A 21037-nucleotide genomic window follows, 5' to 3' on the forward strand; every position below is an offset into this window, starting at 1 on the left:
GCCAGATGGCCCCGATCCTTTTTCTTTTTTTCTTTGAAGCAATCTGATTTGAGCTGGGCCAGGAACAAGGTTCTCCTTCCAGAGCCCACAGAACTCCACCCTAAGAACATATGCAGTGAAAACTTCACCTTCACATCTTCCTTAGTTGTTTAAACTGTTCCAACCTTACCCCTTTACTGATAGCTTTTTTGGAAGATAATCTTACTTTCTTAGTTCACCTTTTGTTTGGTTTTGAAATTCTGGGCATTTTATAGACAATAGAATTTCATGTTGGTATGTGCATATAAATTAAAGGATTAAAATGATTTATATGAGTGTGCATTTTTGTAAGGATATGCATATGATCAGTTCTTTTTGAGAGTCTATATTGTTACAAAAATAAGAATTGTTCCCCACCTCCACATAAAAACAGACAATTCTAACAGACTAAATTTCTAAACTGAGTGGCACTTGGTGTTTTAAATTTGATTACTATTGGGAGAAAAAAGCAATTTCCTATTTCTTAATAAAAAATACTTGGAAAAATTCTTAGAGCATTCTTAAAGCTTTGAACTTAGAAAAATTCTATATAAATGAAGGGCATGTATTTATGTGCCACTTAAAATTAAAGTTTTAAAATAAAAAAAGAATTTACAGCTGAATTATCTAACACTGATTCTATCACAGGACAGAAACTAAGGAATCACCACTCCAAACTCAAAAAAGATTATTACCTCTTATGTTAAACTTATTTAAAGCCTAATGTAAAATTATTTTTTATTAGGAAAACTGAACTATGCTAATGGCAAGAATATGTAACATGACCCCAAAAGAAGCTTAAATACATGTAGTATTAACCTTTTAATATCTAGAGTCTGTTCAAAATTTGCTTGGTCAGGAATATCTTGGTCAAATAAGATTAGAAATTGATTTTCTTAGGAATTACTATCATGGAAATCTTTGGTGAATAAGTGATTTCTATTTTAATGATTTAATCACATCCCCCACCCATACCATCACTTTAAAATTTTACTTTATCAGGGAGTTTTGTTAGTTCCAAGATGCTTTATGACCAAGAAGGTTTATTAATTGAAAAAAACCAATATGAAGAGAGAGGCTCTTGCTCAAGTAACCTGGCTTAAGTTATAGCGTGTCTCCTCAGAAACTTCAAGAAATGTTGATAATGGTAGTGCACAATCTAAACAGGTGAAGAAGTTTATTATATTTTACATTTTTAGTAACTAAAAGGAAATTCAATGCTAATTAATATATTGCCAATTTCTTTGGCATTAAATTATTGCTAAATATATTTATTGTTTATTTTGAATGTACTTAAGCATATTTTTCTGTTTGGGAGAAAATATTTCTATTGCATATATCTTAAATAGATGATACTGAATAGCTGTAGTCAGGTTTATCCCCTTTGAGACTACTTTTAGAAAAGAAAAGTCCAAAAATATGTTCATTTTTAAGTGTGCAGCATATGGTCAAAGATAGCCCACTTGACATTTTTGGGGATGGTAAAACAAACAAACAAAATATTAGCAACATTAACACCAAAAAAACTACCTCATTTACAACACATCCTCCTGAGGAGATGTGGTCCTGCAGCTGTCTGTGGGACAATAAACCAATCAGGGAGTGGTATTTAGATTCCCCTGGCTTTGTGAAAGCATATTATTTTTCTGAAAACTTCTCCAACCTAAGCTGAGAGCCCCATAGATACTAATCTGAAGTTAATAATTAACATAATTAATATGTGCTATGCCTAAATATACATCTCCCCTCTTCCAAATGTTTGATTCAAAACTAGCATTTTCACCAGCCTGGGCAACATAGCAAGATCTTATCTCTACAATTTTTTGTTTTAAATTAGCCAGGCATGGTGGCACGAACCTGTAGTCCCAGCTACTCAGGAGGCTGAGGTGGGAGGATCACTTGATCCCTGGAGGTTGAGGCTGCAGTGAACCATGATCGTACCAGTGAACTCCAGCATGGGCCACAGAGGGAAAGCCTGTCTCAAAAAACAAACAAATAAAAATTAAACAAAACCCTTCCATTTTCATTGACTAGAGGAGAATCAGTAAGTGATAAATCGTTAACATTATTGTTATACGAAGCCAAGTTTCTTGAACTGTTTTTTGATTGTTTTCATTGTACTTTTAAAACTTTTACAGTAAAATAAAAAACTGTAAAAAAACAACAGAAAACAATTTGCCCCATCACGCTAAATTTGATTAGACAACCCATTTTGAGAACTTTTAAGAAATCTTGCCATATTGCTTCCCACTAGACTGAACACATTTACTTCTTTGAAATATTGAAAATATGTCATCTGGTTTAAAACAAAGCAAAGTATACTTTTTTTTCCTTCATGCGAGTATTTTGGTCCGTTTTAAGAATATTTATGACCAGGCACCTGTGGCTCACACCTGTAATCCCAGCACTTTAGGAGGCTGAGGTGGGCGGGTCACTCAAGGTCAGGAGTTCGAGACCAGCCTGGCCAACATGGCGAAACCCCATCTCTACTAACAAAAATTAACTAGGCATGGTGGCGCACTCCTGTAATCCCAGCTACTTGGGAAGCTGAGGCAGGAGAATTGCTTGAACTTGGGAGGTGGAGGTTGCAGTGAGACCTGAGATGGCGCCGCTACATTCTAGCCTGGGTGATGAAGTGAGACTCTGTCTCAAAAAAAAAAAAAAAAAAAAAAGAATATTTATTTTTCTTTCTAATTCATTTACTGATTTATGTCTTCTTTATGATATATATCCTGAGCAGAATCTACATGTCTATCAATCTGTTGATCTATCTATGTATATGCAGGGAATTTTTTTCAATTCTTTAAATCATAAAACACTTTTACTTGAAATCCTGAAATATGCAAATAACTAAAACACATGGTTTGGAAATTTTAGCTAGTATTTTTGGAGCCTCATAGATCGATAGAAAAATGAGCAAAAACTATCTTTCTAAAACTCCTGAATCACTATTACTTAGTGTGTGCAGAAGCTCAAGAGTCTAAAAGGGAAAGTAAAGATTCTTAATAGCTTATTTTTTTTTTTGGCAATAACATTATCAGAAATGTTTAAAATAGTTTATCATAAATTTTAAATGTATGATAATGTATGGTACTTTGGTTCCAGTCACCATCTGGAAATTCTCACTGAAAAGCAGCAAACAAGGTTTAGTGGATTACTGTGAAGAAGTCATCTTTTCAATGTAAGATGCTGTTAATTTACAGTGTGGCCATCTGAAGGTTAAAAACTATGATTTTATACTGTGTTTCCCCCCCCAAGCCAGATAAGTTTACTTTCTTAAGAATAAAAATAAGCAATATATCTTTTCAATAAATCTGCTAGCACTGTAGGGCAACTGTTAACCAAGCAGAGCTGGATAGGGTTACTCGAACAATCTCTGAAGGGCAGAGCTTATGATTCGGAGATCTGGGAAGAATTTGTTTCAGCTTGTATTCAGTGCATTCCTCACTTTCTTCAGATGTAGTAAAGTATTTTAAATGCCATTACTCTGAGTTTAAAATAAAACTAGAAATGCTTATCAACTCTTTCTAAACAATGCCAGTTTAAGCAAAACAAAATTAGTAAAAGGTTAAAACTGAAGACCTTGATGCTTCTAAACACGTTAGGGTGAATGTTTGTAAGGGGCCTTTCTCCTCTAAACTGCATGTCTTCTATGTTTTGCAAACTGCATGCTTAAAGTTATTGATTATTTTATTCAGTGCAGATTATTTGGTGTGATGCATAGAAAAAAAGCATTTTTATTTTCTTTCTAAAATATATCTCTCTATTGAACATTAACGTTTGCTTTTATTCCAGCTCAATTTGTACTCTAATAATGGCTAATTGTTATGTTCTAAGCACTTGTTTCTCTTGTATGCTTTAATTAATAGAGAAGCATATTGCAATAGCTTTTTCTAAAAAAGAGTCTAGGAATTTTGCTTTTCAAGAATAAGATTTTTTTTTTTTGCTTTTTTTTTTTTTTTCTTTAAGTTGCCTCTTGGGAAAGTAAGGTTAATGCCATGTACAGTACTAGTTTGCATGTGTTCATTTAAATACTAAAAACTGTAGTACTGCTCGATCCATATCTGACTGCTAGGTTTCAATTGACAGCTGAGGATTTGTGACTGGACCATGAATCAAAACGGCAGGCATTTATACCCCAGTACCAGTGAGGATACATTGGGAATTACTTGGCAAAGGTAACATTTTAATTATTTCCAACCCTACACTTACACCTAAAAATTACATGAGCTATAGTGTTTGTTTTTAACTAGCTTTACAGAAAATATATGTTAAAAATTTAGTTGTTTTGGCTATACCATTCTTCTTTCCCTGTCCTCCTCCTTTATTTCTTATGTAAATGGAACGTCAAATTAAGTTGGGACTATAGCACATGCTTACTGATCATTGGAATTTTTAAACGCTATAAAATGTTTTCTACAATTTATACTGTTTTTGGTGGGGGAGGGGGTGGAATGGGACATTTAGATTTTAGGACCTGAAAAGTGAAATCACAGCTTTAGCGAAGATTTTCCAGCTACCTGAGGATAAAGCATTGGTTTTCACATTGTAGGTTTTTGTTATTTTAACTCTTTTCTCTACTGCTAATTCTAAGCCATTTCACTGTTCATTTTTTTCCCCTGTTGTAGGCAAAAAAAATAGCCAAAAATTTTGGTTAGTCAATTTAACTGCTATTGACAGCACCCATAAATTTTGGAGTAGGAAGATTGTTGGAATCAGTAACTAAAGAAGGAATTTGTTAAAGTTTTAATTTTTGTTTGTATATGGATGTGATTCATGGAAGATTGACCTTATTTGGTTGGCTGAGAAAACTATTCTAAAACTTCATTTTCAAAACCAGTTCTGATACTGTTTCATGCATTGCCTTTAGAAAGTAAGTAGTTCAAAGTCAGCTGCTTCTTATGTATTATTTATTTTAAGAACAAATTGTGTCAAATTGACAAATTAAATAATTAGATTCATGGTATAATCATAAGTAATAAGAAATAAAAATTGGCAGAAGAGAGTGAGGTAATCCCAGAAGGAGTTCACCAAATAGAGTTGACATAATTTAACAACCCTGCTCTGATGTTAATCCTCCGTTTATGGAAAGTGTCTATAGAAAGGTACATACTCAGATAGAGTTGTAGATCGTCTGCCCATCTCCGTATTGATTCACAGAAACTGCTGAAGAGTAGATTTTAAAGAATCAAAATAATTAAATGTCCACTTTAATTCAGATAAAAATCAAGGAAATAATTCAGATTATGTTTTTAAAAACAATGACTTTGTATTAATTCACTACCAAATTGAATACCATGTGACTTTTCTTCTTGAAGATTGATACAACGTCCACTTTTAAAAGGTATACATTTTTACATATTGTGATTTTTTTTAACAAGATTGTATTCATCCTCCCTTTTGAAAAATAATACAATATATGCTATAAAAAGAAGATAAACTCAACGTAACCATCTTATCCAAATAGCCTTAATGATTAATAGTCTTAATTAAATTAGGTGAAAGTATCTCATTAAAATATTCTGAATTAATATACATTTAAAAGTTAATTTAATTGAATTTAATAACCTAGTATTTCCATATGTTATTTAATAAAAGTTAATTGAATTTAATAACCTAATATTTCCATATTTTATTTAATAACTCTTATATTTATTTCTCTGTCAATTAACAAAATGACTCATGTCTGCATACAAGCTTACCATATTTACACCAATTACAAACCAGTTGATGTGTACTCATGGTTGTAAATGCACCTATAGCTGTGTGAACTTCCAATTCTGTGGAATATTGATTGGCTTACTAAATCTAAAAATAGGATAGACCTCTAAAGCATATTTGTAAATTGTTAGAGATTTAAAATATAACTTTACCTAGTTATTAGTATTTTTTTTTTTTTTTTTTTTGAGACAGAGTCTCGCTCTGTCACCCAGGCTGGAGTGAAGTGGCACGATCTAGGCTCACTGCAAGCTCCGCCTCCCGGGTTCATGCCATTCTCCTGCCTCAGCCTCCTCAGTAGCTGGGACTACAGGCACCCGCCACCACACCCGGCTAATTTTTTTGTATTTTTTAGTAGAGATGGGGTTTCACCGTGTTAGCCAGTATGGTCTCGATCTCCTAACCTCGTGATCCGCCCGCCTCGGCCTCCCAAAGTGCTGGGGTTACAGGTGTGAGCCACCGCGCCTGGCCGCAGTAATTTTTTAAATAAAAAATTGATAGCCCATGGAAAGAGAAGATGAGTGGGCAATAAATCTCAGAACACATGTATTGGAGGAAATGAATCTGATGATTAAACTCAGTTCTTAGGGCAGTATTGTTGCTGTTACAAATCCCCTTCCTGGTGAAAAATTGATGTGGTAATCAGTTTCAGGTCATAGTAAGTCAGAAAAAAATTCAGAATTTATTTAGGTAAAATTTTTCTTCCCTCTCAAAAATAGTAACTTTTCTTTTGATTAGTAGGTAATAGCGTGTAGAATGGTCTTAGTGATCCTAAAAGCTCTTTAAAAGGTGTCTTGGTTTTTTTGTTTTTTTTTGTTTTTTTATTTTTTAGACAGTCTCACTTCCTCACCCAGGCTGGAGTGCAGTGGCACGATCTTGTCTCACTGCAACCTCCGCTTCCCAGGTTCAAGTGATTCTTATGCCTCAGCTACCAGAGTAGCTGGGATTACAGGCATGCACTGCCACGCCCAACTAACTTTTGTATTTTTAGTACACACTGGATTTCACCATGTTGGCCAGGCTGGTCTGGAACTCCTGACTTAAGTGATCTGCTCGCCTCGGCCTCCCAAAGTACTGAGATTACAGGCATGAGCCACCATGCCCAGCCAGTATCTTGGTTTGTTTCTTCTCTTTCTATCCTGATTCAGAAAGCACATAGTTAATAATGGCAGCCATCACATTTCTACATTCAACAGATATTATCGAACCTTTGTGGTGGGCTGTGCTAAATGCTGTGGTGAATCCAGTGCTCACAGTTCTTAAAATCTAGGTGTGATGCAGTTCAGAATAAATAAATTCAAATGACACAGTTTGCTTTGCTTTGTTATAGTTTTCAAAAATGGACACAACAGAGTTCATATTTATCAAATAATATAAACAGCCCTTGTCTATGGCATGATAGCTTTATCCATCATTTATAGTTTATGACTTGTGGTTATTTTTAAAACATTTTTTGAAAGAATTTTGAAAAAAAGTCATAAATGCCTGTAACACTAGCACTTTTAAGGCAGATAATAGACATCTAAAATCTTCAGGGCACGGCTATAGCTTTAGAATCATCTGAGTAAGTTGAAAATATTTAAGAAATATAGGTCTATTCATCCAAAGAATTAAATCATTTGCCTTTGTCACGATGGAATAAATAAAATATCACAGGTTATTTTTGTTGTGGTAGTTACCTTTTAACAAAAGGCAATCCCTGGAGACTGTAGTAGAAAAGGACAAAGCAAAACAAGTGTTTTGGTTTTGCTTTATTTTGATTGATTGTTGTTTGTTGTCATTACTTTCTTTGTGCAATCACTTTTCCATGGTCACCCTCTTTTCTGCTTTATACTAATTGCCCTGTTGAGGTGTTTCCATGTCAAATGCAGCTCTTGTCAGAACTGAAAATGGCAGTGCCAAGGGAGCTGTGCAAGTATAGTCAAAGCTGGAAGATTTCCTCCATCCACCCCCAACCCCAAGGCTTAAGCATTCCCTTAGGAACCAAAGCTGACTCTTTGGGAAAGTTTTCACAGCCTTATTAGGTTACAACCCTGAAGGTGTTTTGTTGTTTTGACCTTAAAATTTTGTGAACTGTTTTGTGAGCTGTGTGTGTGTGTGTGTGTGCGCGCACGTATATGTGTAAAGGAGTTGCTTGCACCTTGAGAGAGTCCATTTTTCTGCCTAAGTGAAAGGTCAGGAACTGCAGTTAACCCGGAGTGAAATACTGGTTTGGTGAAGGGCTCACTTCTAGTATAGTCAGGATGGGCTCAAGATCTTAGGAGGATGATAGGTGATGAACTGCTTAAGGTAGGTACTGTTGTGTTTGTGCTTTGTCTCATGTGGACAAATGACCTTGTTGCATATGTAGGTTATGTGGACATAAACATATACAGCAGTTACTCCCTGACTGGCTGGCTTTCTTAAAGTGATAGAATATAGCCTGTACTATCAGATATGAAAGATCAATATAATTGAATGAAAAAGAAAGCCGAAGGACAATCCAAGAATAATATAAACATAAGCTATTTTAAAACATTAGAGGGAGTGCTTTATGCAAAAGAGAAACTGAATTTATTGTTTCATTCTCTCTTCTCCCCCTTCACCCCTTTCAAGAAAACGCAAAGCCACAAGTGAGTGGTTGTATGTGTCTGATGGCTTATGTAAACAAAGAAGTCTTCAGATGGCTGAAATAAACATGCGCGTGTTACCGAAGGATATGTTTACACAAACCATTTGCTCAGCCTCTGAAATAATGAATAAATGAAGATTTTACTAAAATAATTGGAAGGATTTTTGTGTTTCTGTGGATGCCATAATTGAATGGCACCAAAGAGACTTTTATCAGCTATTTTCCGTGTTACATGTGTTAGCAGTTCCTTTCTATAGGTTGAATACTTCATTCTGTAGTTACTTTACACATGTTTTTCTAAGAAATTGTCGTTTATTACTGCAATTCTAGAGAGTTGCTTGATTTCTCAAGAGAAATTTAGCAGCCAGTAAAGGTTATTTGGATCTGGTTGGTCAGGAGAGGGAGGGCAAAAAAAGAAAAAGAAAAAAAAAGTGTGGGGGGGTAATAGCTCTCATTTTATCCATGTAACTTAATTTGCATAACACTCACCTCAACCATTTTCCTTGCTTTGTTCATAACATTTTCTTGTAAAATGTATGCTCTCAAAAGAATGAATATTTAAACAAAAAATAACTTTCAATAATGGGTTGCAAACCATATGTTTGTATTACATATATGTGTTTGTGTGTGTATGCATCTATATGTGTGTGTGGATGTAGTGCGTGTGTATATCTCCACATATATGTGGCATATGTATGATAAGGGCAGTATGTCCTTAGGTAATATTAAGAGTTAACTTTTATTTCAACATTACACTTAGACCATCCCTGCGAATTCACTAGGTTAGCATTTCCTGCTCTCAGTTTGTTATCTTGACACATAACTACAGTACAACAGCTGGGTTGTTCCTGGAGTTCCTGGGGGGAGCTTTATTCTCCGAGTGCTGAATTTCCTTTTCAGCTGTCAGCTCTAAAGTGTGTTCAAATCCTCAACTTTTTATACACCATTCTGGGCCCCTAGCACCACTCTGGGACTATGATAGAAATGCTGATATGGTAGATGAATGGAAGAATCTTTGGTTCAAGGTGGAGAATTGCAAAAACCAAAATTTCACATGATCATTGTTTGGTAAAGGGGCCGCTAACTACTTTTGTCTTTGTATTTCAATATTCTTTTTAAAGGAATTACTCTATTCTCATCAGAATTATTTGCACCTGTTATGAAATCAAAAATAAAAACATTACCATTCTTAAAAATGATCTTGATACGGTTTTCACAGACGCACAACATCTGTGGTCTGGCTTTTGAATAATATGTCGGGGTTTGTCATAGTTTTGCCTAACTTTCTCCATTTATAAAGAAAGATTTGTACAACACGATGTTTCCTTTTTTATCTAGGCAAACTCTTCAGAACACTTCCTAAGAAATTAATTGTATTCCAGCCAGACTTGCATGCTGCCATCCCACAGGAAATGGGTCAGCAATCCATTAAGATGCCATTAGATAATCTAATTTGGAACTTAATCTCTAAATTAACCATGCTCCATACTTGAAGCATACTTGAGAGAAAGAAAAAAAGTTTACGTTTGAATCGATAGGGGAGCCGAAGCGTGAAGAAGGCTGTTTGTTTTTTCTGTAGCTGTGGTCACGTCTCAAGCCGTCTGGTAACCAGGAGAAACCAGACATGATGTAATTCCAGATTGAACTTGAACTTCAGGGACTTAGGATGGGGGAACAATGGACCATAAGAATCAATAATGTCCATTTTCCACATGATTATGTTTGGAGCTTTAAGTTAACCTTTATGGGAGAAGCAGCAGGATCTGCAGTGTGACCAAAATGAGATGATCCTGAGACAAGATGTTAGAGGAAAGAAAACAACTTTTTTCCGTGATATTTTCTGAGCAGGACTGCAGATTCCAGCAGGATTAGAAAAGTTCCCGCTCTGCAGTAAACCGGTGGCCTGTTCAGAGCACTCTTTGTTCGCTTAGGTAGGACAAACTTAATCTTACGTTTCCTGTCAGATGATTTTTGGCAGCGCTACTGGAGAGGGAGGAGCGTGATTCTGAAAATTCCCAAATGTAAACCTTGCTGATTAACCCTTTGTAGTGAAAGGAAGTATATTAAACATCTACTTTATTTGAATATGTTTTATGTAAAGTGCCATATTTACAGATGTATTTCGTCCGTAAGAAATCAGTTCCCTCGACAGCCAGTGCACCATTTATTAGCTTACCTTTTTGGTTCTCATTTTTGCTAGTGCTGTTAGTAGGGATATGATGATTTTTTTAGTCATATTTACTTAAATAACAAAGCCTATGAATCAATAAATATAATAATAAACATAATAAATGATAAAAGAAATGGCAAAATCCTAAGGTCAAGTCATTGAAGAACACGAATTTTGAATATTCAGAAATTGCAGAAAGTTACAATTATTCTCTCTTGCTCACTTTGTTTCACACACAGGAAGATCTTTTGCCCTTGTGAACAGCGTAGCAAGCAAGATATTAAAATGTGTTCAGTTCTTTAATCATTTGTAATTTTATGCTTCAGCATTCTGATACAAATAAATTTCATCTTTAAGAGGTAAAATTGTGCAAATAATGCTAATTTTTGCTTTTAAATGAAAATCATTTATAAAAGAATCTCTTTTTGCTTTGTATAAAACTTAACATTTCTATTTGATTTAGTATGCCTTGGGTGATTTTCTCTAGTGAAAGGCACTATTTTGAAGCACCATTTTTGTAGAGAATTTTATCTGCTGTTAAAGCGTCACATATGCAAATAAGAGGAGCAGTACCACTTTTAACAATAGCATTGAAAAGGAGCCTAGGGTAGAGAGGAATACAGACAGAAAGAGGCTGGAAATCAACATGTGGGCTTCTCCACGGTGCTGTGGTCTGTGGGAGGAGATAAAATAATTACTCTGAGCCTGATAATTCTATATTTTTTAATTGGCTAAAACCTCCCACAGCTACCTGAGTTCCTATATATGTACGCATGTGTGTACTGTAATTTATTTATAATTAGTCATCTTCATAATAATTTTTCATCTTTCATTTTCAGTTCTAAAATTTGAAAAAGATGAAACACAATTTTTTTTACAGGTCCTTAATTTGGCCTATTGAGGAAGAGCTTTTTTCTTATTAATGTTTAAACCGAACATTTTAAGGAAGTTTTTATTTACGTGTGGGTTGCCATATTGAAGTCTTCAAGGATTATGTAAGAGTTTTTTACTAAAAGAGTGCAGTAATTATAAGGAGCACATTTAATATTTAGTGGCAGTGCTCCCATATGGAGTGGCTTTTTCTTGCCCTATGCTCTTTATTAGATAAAATATTTCAATGGTAGATGCTATTATTTTACTTAGAAAGTGCTAGCACTCACGCATGGTAAAGTTAACATTCAATCCACTGTGCCCGAAGAACAAAAAACTTCTGAATCAATTGAATATAAATTACCGAGGTTTGATGGGCTACCATTTTGATATGCTATTTCCAAAACCGTTGGTCCCCAAGGACTAGCAATAAAGAAGGCTATTTACCTATTTAGTTAAGAAACAAATACATTTCTCTTTCATTACTGTGAAGTCCTATTGCTTGCAGTTAGAATAATTCCATGAGCCACCTGCAGTTTTTGATATTTGGTGTTTCCCAGAGAGCCCACAAGAGTACTTTGCAGTTCAGGTAAGAGCTAGCCAGGGAGCTTTCTGATACAGATTATTACAAATAGTAATAATCATTAGGAATCATCTTGCATGCAAATAGGATCATTCAGATGGCAATAATGATCCCTAAAAATGGTGAAAATAAATAGAAGAAACCCAAGACCGGTGTAAAGCACTTTGTGTATTTCACTTCCAGGCTAGCCTCATCTGAAGTGGAACTCAACAAACAAATTATTGACATACAGCCACATCTGCACATATGTAAGACAAAAGCAAATACTGCATTCAGCTGAAAAGCAACTGGAATTGGAGAAATAAAGCACAGTTATTTGTGCTGAATTTTGGGCTCAAGAGTTATACTTCCACAGGAATTTCATTGTGATATGAACCTTAATTCACAAAGTCTCTTGTATAATTCAGTGGTAATATAACTTCTAGTCCAGTGAAAAAAGTAAACTATGCTTCACAAGAAGGGGAGATGAGAAAAGTTTAGTGGGTAGAAATACAGATCCTAGAATGACATTGCTCAAATTCAAATCCTGCCTTCTACAATTTAATAGCAACATGAGTTGGGCAAGACACTTCCTAGCTTCAGTTGCCTCATCTGTAAAATCAGGATAATAATGGTCCTTTCTCATAGATTTGTTATGAGGATTAAAAGTTTTAAGGTAGGTCAAGCATGTAGAACAGTACCTGGCAAATAATACACATTATATAAGTGCTAGCAACTAGTATATTTATCAAGTACTATTTTCTTTGTTCTAATACATAAACAGATTCAACTTAAGTGTTTATTCCTTCTACTGGTCTGAGTGAGCATTTTTCTCACAAGACGTAAATCTGCAGCCTTTGTGTTATGTTGAAGTAAGCAGCCAGTCCAAATGCACCCAGGTACAACCCAGGGCAGCATAGTTTTCCCAACAGGTTTTCAGCAATTAATAAGGAAAATTGTTTATTGTGCATTTTACAAGAAATGCTAATACTGGTGTTTTAATATTTTGCCAATAAAATTAGAGTGTTTAGCCAAGGAAGTAAAAACTTTTCCATCTTGGGGAGATCAGGAACTGTTGCAAAGGAACTAAAGGCAACTGCTTCTTTTAAATTAAGATACTTATTTTATTTATTCCCCATGCTTTCTGGGCCATTGCTCATTTTTATTGCCATGTATAAATAATGTGGCTACTGGTACAGTTGAGGTATGTATTAATATGTACAACTCTTTGTGCTTTATTCCTGTAATATTTTTTAAGCTTCTTGAAAGAGTATTTACTATCTTTTAAGTAAATATGGTATTTTCTCGTGATTAAGCCAGTATATAAATTCTTAATGGACAATACTATTATTCCCCTGAAAAATATTCATATACTGGATACTTAAACATTTTATAAACTGTTTAACTAGTGTGTTATCTCATCCATTATCAAATACACACAGGCTAGTAATAAATGATTTTTGCCATTCTTAAAATAGCTCTTATTGTTTTAATCACCTCTAGCTAATAGGTGATGTAAAGTCTTTGACTTTGTTTGGTTTCTGGCTCAATGTAATGGCTTCATACATGCTTATGTGGCAACCTCTGGTTCCTAGGTGTTAGTGAGCTAAAAGGTAAGGGCCTAATTCTTTTTGGCCTAGAAGACACACTAACATAATGCATAATTTTAAAAAAACATAACCAGAAAATGTTGGTATGGCTGCCCAGAGCAATTTCTCCCTTTCTTTCATTGAAAGGTATAGATAGCTCTTTACTCTTTGTAGGTAGATGCAAAGATGAACTATTTTGCCCAGTTTATCCAGGATAAGACATATAGAAATAGTGCATCTTTTTAAAAGGAAGAAGTGGGTATCTTCTTCCCCCTTAATCCTCATGCTGTAGAACTCACCCTAGTAGAACTTCAACTAGATTTGTTTTAGAGGAGATGAATACGTAGAATTTCAGATCATTTGGCCACTTAGACCAGCTACATATTCTGTGCACTAGTCTCTTCTGCAACATTAGCTAGGTTAAAATCCAGCTTGTGTGGTGCATGAAAAGTTCACTGTCTCCTGAAGCCAATTAATTTTGCCTTCAGACCACTCTGTTCAAAAGTTCTTTCTTATGTTAAGTCATCGGACTTCCTATGGAGGCAATATAATATAGTGAAATGGCCAGGGAAATCAAACAGATCTGAGTCATAACTGAGGGCTAAGTGGGAGACTTTGGGCAAGGAACTTAACTTGCCTCGGTTTCCTCATATGTGAAACAGAGATAATGATGGCCATCTCATGAGCTCACTGAGAAAATTAAGTGGTGTAGCATATGTAAAACACCAAAGATGGTACCATGCTTATAGTAAGTCCTCAACATGGCTATCGTCTGGAAGTTTTGCCTTTGTGCTATTCCCTCAACCTGAAGCATGCTTAAGAGGTCTATATTCCTTTCCATATCAACTGCTATATCTTCCCTGTCTACCTTTAGCTGTTCTGCAATGACATAATTTGGTGAGTTTCTTCAATAAGTAAATGCCGTAAAGTTAGGTTTTCTTGCAGAGTGATACCTAGAAGAAATACAGTACTTCAGAGGTAGTCTTACCAATAACAAAATGAAGCAGGACCATCACCAGTAATGCATCTTAAGCTCAAAATAATTCATTTGCTTCTTCCCTTTTGCGGGGAGCCATGTCATACATTTGGTCAAAATAGCAAGAAAATAGTATCCATGATATCAAATATTTTATTTTTGGAATTTTGATTTAGCTCTTATGTATTTATTTTATAATGAACTATCTCATTATATGCATAGTAATAGTCATTAGGATGAGTTGTACTTTGTGTTAAGGTACTATGAAATTCTTTTGTGTTTTTTTCTGCTTGATTTTTTTGCAAAGTAATTATATCTTTTCTTTTTTAAATGGTTATATCTAGTTTATATTTTCTAAAGATGTGCTTTCAACTTTCAGCTATGCTGATCTTCTCTTTGCCTAAACAAATGTGATTTGGTAATGAAAAATTTGATAAAGGAAATGCACACTTATAAACATGTATTGCTGAAGTAGCTGAATTTGAGCTTGAATATTTTGAAATCCTTCCAGTTATATTCTCATTTCTTTTATTGGAATACAGATAGTTGGAATGAACATAAGATTATCCATATAGTAATTCTCACTATGAATTAAAACTATTAAGCATTTTACATGTAACTGATTTGTTTTTGTGTGTTTATTTTATCTATACATGTGATTATTGATTTTTATAGAGAGAGTTAGATGTATAAAAAGCACTATTACATTTTTACCTGAATAAGTATGCAATTTTAGACGTTGTATTTTTGAAATTAAATAATCTATATTACTTTGATTAAATATATTTATTTACATTGTTATCTCAGTCATTGAGTTAGTTTTATCAAGTTTTTTTTTTTTTCAACAGGACTACCAAAAATAGCTCTAAAAAATGTCTGTGCCTTTTAGTTCTGAACTTAACCTACAAATTGGCAATAAGAGACTTGTAAAACTCATATATGGGGTCTGCATAGTGTTAATGTTTGAGATTTATTTCCCCCCAAAGGTTCATAAACAGTATTGACAAATATATTGCACTCTGCAGTTTTGATATGGTCATAATGTAGGATGGGCGGTTTGAAAGATTTAAATAAACATTTAAATTAAATTTGGTAGGCATTCTGCAGCAAGAGTCCTGTTAGTTACTAGCATCAATTTATTTTTATTGAACATTTTCTAAAGAATAATGACATATGTCTCTTCTAAAGAACTAAGTAAGAGAGCTATTGCAAAATAAACCCTGAATTTTCTGCCATTAGTTGGTAGACTTGTCCATGTAAGGAGCCACATCTATTTTCAATTATTAAAATATACTTTATATCCCTAAAGCATGCAATCTCCAAATGACTTTCTTGAGCTCACTTAATTTGGCACTCTTGTTAATTTTGCAAAGCAATTTGCTGCTTGTTGACATTGTATTTTACTGTCAAGGACTATCTGTTTTACCTAGTCCTTTTGCTTTTGGTGCATGCTTCTTACTTCAGGTTAAAAATAATGTATACCCATTTTTGTAATTTATTTTATTTGTTAAGAAATAGCACCAGCTATGCTCAGACTCTATAAAGATAGATGTGACTAGGTCATTTTCTCTATGAAGCTCACCTTTGTGTTAGTAAGATAATCCCAGATAGAGATATTTGTGAAGTAATAAATGCTGTAACAGGACCATGTACAAAGTGCAGTGGAAACACAGTTGAGGGTAAAATAAGTTTCATGATTCATTATGTAACATTGTTCCCAATCAATGGTGCAAAGCACAAAAATAATTGTTGAAGATGTGTGTGGGAAGAGAAATATGTGGAAACAGTTAAGCTGCTTAGTAAAAGTTTCAATAACAAGTATTCTTAAGAGTTATGATTTTCATCAGATTATGAGGACGTATCTTTTTAGTTTGAATGTGATTATTCCTGCTTAATCAATTTTTGTTAATGCTAAGTAGATCTAATTTTGAATTCAGAGATACCTATTTTCTTTTTATAGGGGATCAAATCACAACATGTTCATGAGTATATGTAATCTTGGGTGACAGCTTTTAAAAATATATAGCTGGATGTGATTTGAAACAATTAATTGATTTGTCTAAAAAGGTATTGAGCATCTTCCATGTGCTAGGTACTTTACTAGAGATGGACTTTGCTGTCATTGAGTTTGTAGTCTAATTATAAAATCCCTTGAGCACAAACGGTTGTTGTGATATTTTTTTGAAATGTTAACTCAGAAATACGTATGTGTAGCAACAAGCAACATTTTGTATAGAGGTATCACCAGAGTAAAAACAGTATGTATCAAGTTTTTAAAAAAATTCAGAATTGTTCCTTTAGGTTGATATTCCGTAAAGGTTTTTGTACTTTTGGAATTCAAATATGAACAAATGAGCATATCTAGATTGATAGCTACAACAATAGTGCCCATCTCACTTCATGGTTTCAAAAGTAAAGCAAAGGATATTCAATGAAATTTAAAACATCGAAAGTATGTTTCCATGCTAGGCCATGACTAATATGAGTACTGAATTGTCAGTTTGATGTTTTCTTGGTTCATGATTATTTATGCAGCTGTTACTTAGCTGACATTCATTGGGAGCTGAGTGTTGGAACAGGCAATACATTAGATTAAGTGTACCCAAAATGTGTGCTGTAGAGTTGTTTCATGATATGTAGATCTGATGTTTTTTTATCCTCCATATGATACTTTTTAAAGGGAGATTATGCCAGTAGCAATTAGAGAATTGTTTTCCAGTCTTTTTTTTTTTTTTTAGCAGCCCGTAATTCAGCGTAGGCAAAAGTTGAACTGGTGAGAGTAAGGCAGGAATCTTATCATTTACTGCCTCCAACACCCCCACTCCCCAACCCGCCATCTATCCCTCCAAACTCCTCACGTGCAGAGCAGCTCAAACGTGGTATCATTACTGATGGGGAGGAGCAGGGAATGCTCAGGCTTCTGTTGCAAGCCAATGTAGGGAACCATGAATTGGAAGGAAAAGCTCTGGCTCTCTCTAAAAATAAGTTAAAGAGGGTTAGGATAAGAAAACCGCTGGAGAGCTATAGAACTAATCAGTGCAAGCAGAGACCTTTGTGGCCTCCTGTAAATGTTTTTCCTCACAATGGGTATTCTGTAGAGAACAAAAAAAGCTGTGTTCCATTTTGGTTCTATGATTCTTATTTGTTCGGTCTTTACTAAAAAACTCTGATTAAGATATGTTTGATAATTGGGCATTTCAAATTGCATATTATGCATGGGCCTACCTTAAACATGTAGTTTTTTTTTCCGTTGTAAGGAGAAAAGAAATATCTTTCACTGTACTTTTCAATTTTATTCAACCCAATAGGCAGGTAAGAAATTGAAACCCATCTGACCACTGAATTGCTTGTGAATTAAAGGTAAAATAAGATTAGAATGTAACTGGCAAAGTATATTGATACCAACAGATTGCTGCTTTTCTTTTTCCTTTTTTTTTCCTGTACAAAAAAGAATCATATTGCATTTATATTGAATAATGTAAAATATTTTAGAAAGAATATCCTCAATCGGTTAGAATTCAATAATTGTTTATATATCTTACTCTGGATTTTTCTGCCTCACTTTAGTCTTAATTTTCATTTAAAAAATAGACTATAGAGTGTAGATAGGTGTAACATGTATAATTTGGCACATTTATCTCATATTAGACTGTAATTTTGAAAATAGGGATAGTAATAATTTGATGCATCTGGAATTTATATTTCTCATATTGTTGTAGATTTTAACATTGTGTTTTTTTCTTTTTTCTTCCCTCCCTGCTGCCCCTCTCCTCTCAACAGTCCTGGTACCTGGGCTAGCTTGGTTCCTTTCCAAGTGTCAAATAGGACACCCATCTTACCGGCAAATGTCCAAAATTACGGTTTGAACATAATTGGAGAACCTTTCCTTCAAGCAGAAACAAGCAACTGAGGGAAAAAGAAACACAACAATAGTTTAAGAATTTTTTTTTTTTTTTAATAAAAAAAGGAAAAGAGGAAGACTGGACAAAACAAAACAAAGGGAGAAAGGAAAGAAACTGAAGAAAGAAGATAATAGACCAGCAATTGCAGCACTTACAATCACTAATTCCCTTAAGGTTGAAACTGTAATGACATAAAAAGGGTCGATGATATTTCACTGATGGTAGATCGCAGCCCCTGCAACGTAGCCTTTGTTACATGAAGTCCGCTGGGAAATAGATGTTCTGTCTCTATGACAATATATTTTAACTGACTTTCTAGATGCCTTAATATTTGCATGATAAGCTAGTTTTATTGGTTTAGTATTCTTGTTGTTTACGCATGGAATCACGATTCCTGGTTATCTCACCAACGAAGGCTAGGAGGCGGCGTCAGAGGTGCTGGGTGACAGAGCCATGAGCCAGCCATTTTATAAGCACTCTGATTTCTAAAAGTTAAAAAAAATATATAAAATCTCTGTAGCCTTTAGTTATCAGTACAGATTTATTAAATTTTGGCCCTTAACCCAGCCTTTTCCAGTGTGTAACCCAGTTTGAAATCTTAAAAAAAGAAAAAATGAAAAAAAAAGGTAAAAAAGAAAAAAGGAAAAAAACAGTTTGAACACAAAGCCTCTATGGAAGAAATGCCTCTATGTAGGTGAAGTGTTATCTCTGCATGCAACAGTAAAAATTAATATAATATTTTCCCCACAAAAGAAACACTTAACAGAGGCAAGTGCAATTTATAAATTTATATCTAAAGGGGAATCATGATTATAAGTCCTTCAGCCCTTGGACTCTAAATTGAGGGGATTAAAAAGAATTTAAAATAATTTTGAACGAATTTATTTTCCCCTCAGTTTTTGAGGGCATTAAAAAAGGCATTAAATCAAGACAAATCATGTGCTTGAGAAAAATAAAATTAATGAAAACACAGCACTTATGTTGGTTTAGCTGCAGCCTCCTTGGAGGTAGAATTTATTTATTTAAAATTACTGGTTGCATCAAGAACCCATAGGGTGTACAAAAGGTTCTATAAAATCTGCATTATAGAGACAAAGAGGCAGGCAAATCCATGTCACAAGGGTAAAGCTTACAGTTTACAAACTGGGAACGCCAGGGTGTAGGATATAAAAACGCACTCTTGAGAAAACAAATGTGATCAGGGTGCTGAAAACTTGCATGGTGCTTTCAGATATTAGCCTTGTTCAACAAATTTCTTGTATTGACAGATCCATAGTGTGCATGGGCAGACACATTTTGCCTCTATGTCTCTTAAAATTTTAATTAAAAATACTCTTTCCAGTAATCCTAATTTGCACGAAGATATAATGTCCACATTACGTGCCTTGCCTTGAAATCTAAAAAACAAAAAACAAAAAAAAAAAACAAAAAATACAACAAAGTGACATCACTACACTTGTTTTGCTGCATTTATTATCATTTTAAATCTTTACCATTTTTATGACAAAATATTTTGTACTCCAGACGAAGAAAAATGTGTGACATCATGGATTTTTTAGACAGTTATACCTTTATCTCACATTTATAAAGCATATCATGGCTGTGTATAGTTGCCGCTTAAAAATTGTAATCGACCAGCAATATTTTCAGTATTTTGGTGTTTTTTTCTATTAACCTTTCATGTTTTTCATCTTCCAATTAATATTTGGGGGGGAGGGGTTTCAAATTTATACGAATTATGCAATACCAAGTTTTGCCTATGTAGGTAGTGCTTTTAGCTGTATTGGTTATTATAGGTAAGTACACAGATTTAAAAAAAAAAATGTATGCTTTTTTGTTTGTTTGTTTGTTTTAATTGACCAAAGTGGGTACTGCTATTTTTGCAGTGTGATGAGGTCCTTTTGTGTACTGAGAGATGGACAGGGGATTTTTTTTAATATACATATATATATATTCTGGGGTGGGTGGGAGGATTTTTAACACTTTACAGTGTAGCTGTGAAGCAGTGCACCCTGAGATGGGCCTGGGCTGCAAAGCGACTGTTCTGCCTACTGTGACAAACTTCAACTTACACAGGTTCCCCTCTCTAACTTCCCACCTGGGGTGCAAGCTGAACTCATTACTGGTTTTCATAACAACACAATAGTAAGAACAAGCAAACACAACAAATTCTCCTGGAGGCAGACTTGGCTTAAAAAGGCAGACTTGGCTTGGTGATAGTTTTTCTTGAAAGTTCCAGATCCACAGTGGAGAGTGAGCCTGTCTCATATTTGGCAAAAATATTTGTTGAAATGTCCACCTAGGGGATGTTGGATGTTTAACACTTTTGAGAGTTTAACACACGAATATTCTTTCTCCTAGAAAACACATTAGACCCGTTGGAGGGTCTCCCGTAGTCCTTTTCCGCCACTTTTCCGTCCTCATTTCATTTCATTAATGATAGGATATGATTTACCTGTGACTTACTACTTCAAATGGATGGCAGTGCACTTGAATTTTTTTTAATATCCAGAAGATTGAACAGAGGGTTGCTATTGTTGAATGTATTTGGACTGATAGATTAAAATCAAAGTTCAATTTTTAAGGAACAAAAAAGTAAATCCTGTTTTCATTTTACCTCC

At 34.4% G+C, this 21037-nt stretch overlaps 1 protein-coding gene across 8 annotated transcripts in view; it reads left to right on the forward strand.

The window, feature by feature from the left end:
* Window positions 1-21037, forward strand: part of NFIB (nuclear factor I B) — a 241099-nt gene that overhangs the window by 216320 nt on the left and 3742 nt on the right. For 4 of the 8 annotated variants that reach the window (XM_032139821.2, XM_032139823.2, XM_032139825.2 and 1 more), the window contains 2 exons: window positions 4108-4196; window positions 18295-21037. The exon at window positions 18295-21037 is cut by the window's right edge and continues 3742 nt beyond it. In XM_032139821.2, coding sequence (XP_031995712.1) covers window positions 4108-4196; window positions 18295-18424 — 219 coding nt within the window. In that variant the 3' untranslated portion in view covers window positions 18425-21037. The remainder of the gene's footprint in view (window positions 1-4107; window positions 4197-18294) is intronic. The other 4 variants (XM_058431226.1, XM_032139828.2, XM_058431227.1 and 1 more) reach the window with 1 other exon arrangement.

Source organism: Hylobates moloch, unplaced genomic scaffold (assembly GCF_009828535.3).
Source record: "Hylobates moloch isolate HMO894 unplaced genomic scaffold, HMol_V3 SCAFFOLD_19, whole genome shotgun sequence".
NCBI lineage: Eukaryota > Metazoa > Chordata > Mammalia > Primates > Hylobatidae > Hylobates > Hylobates moloch.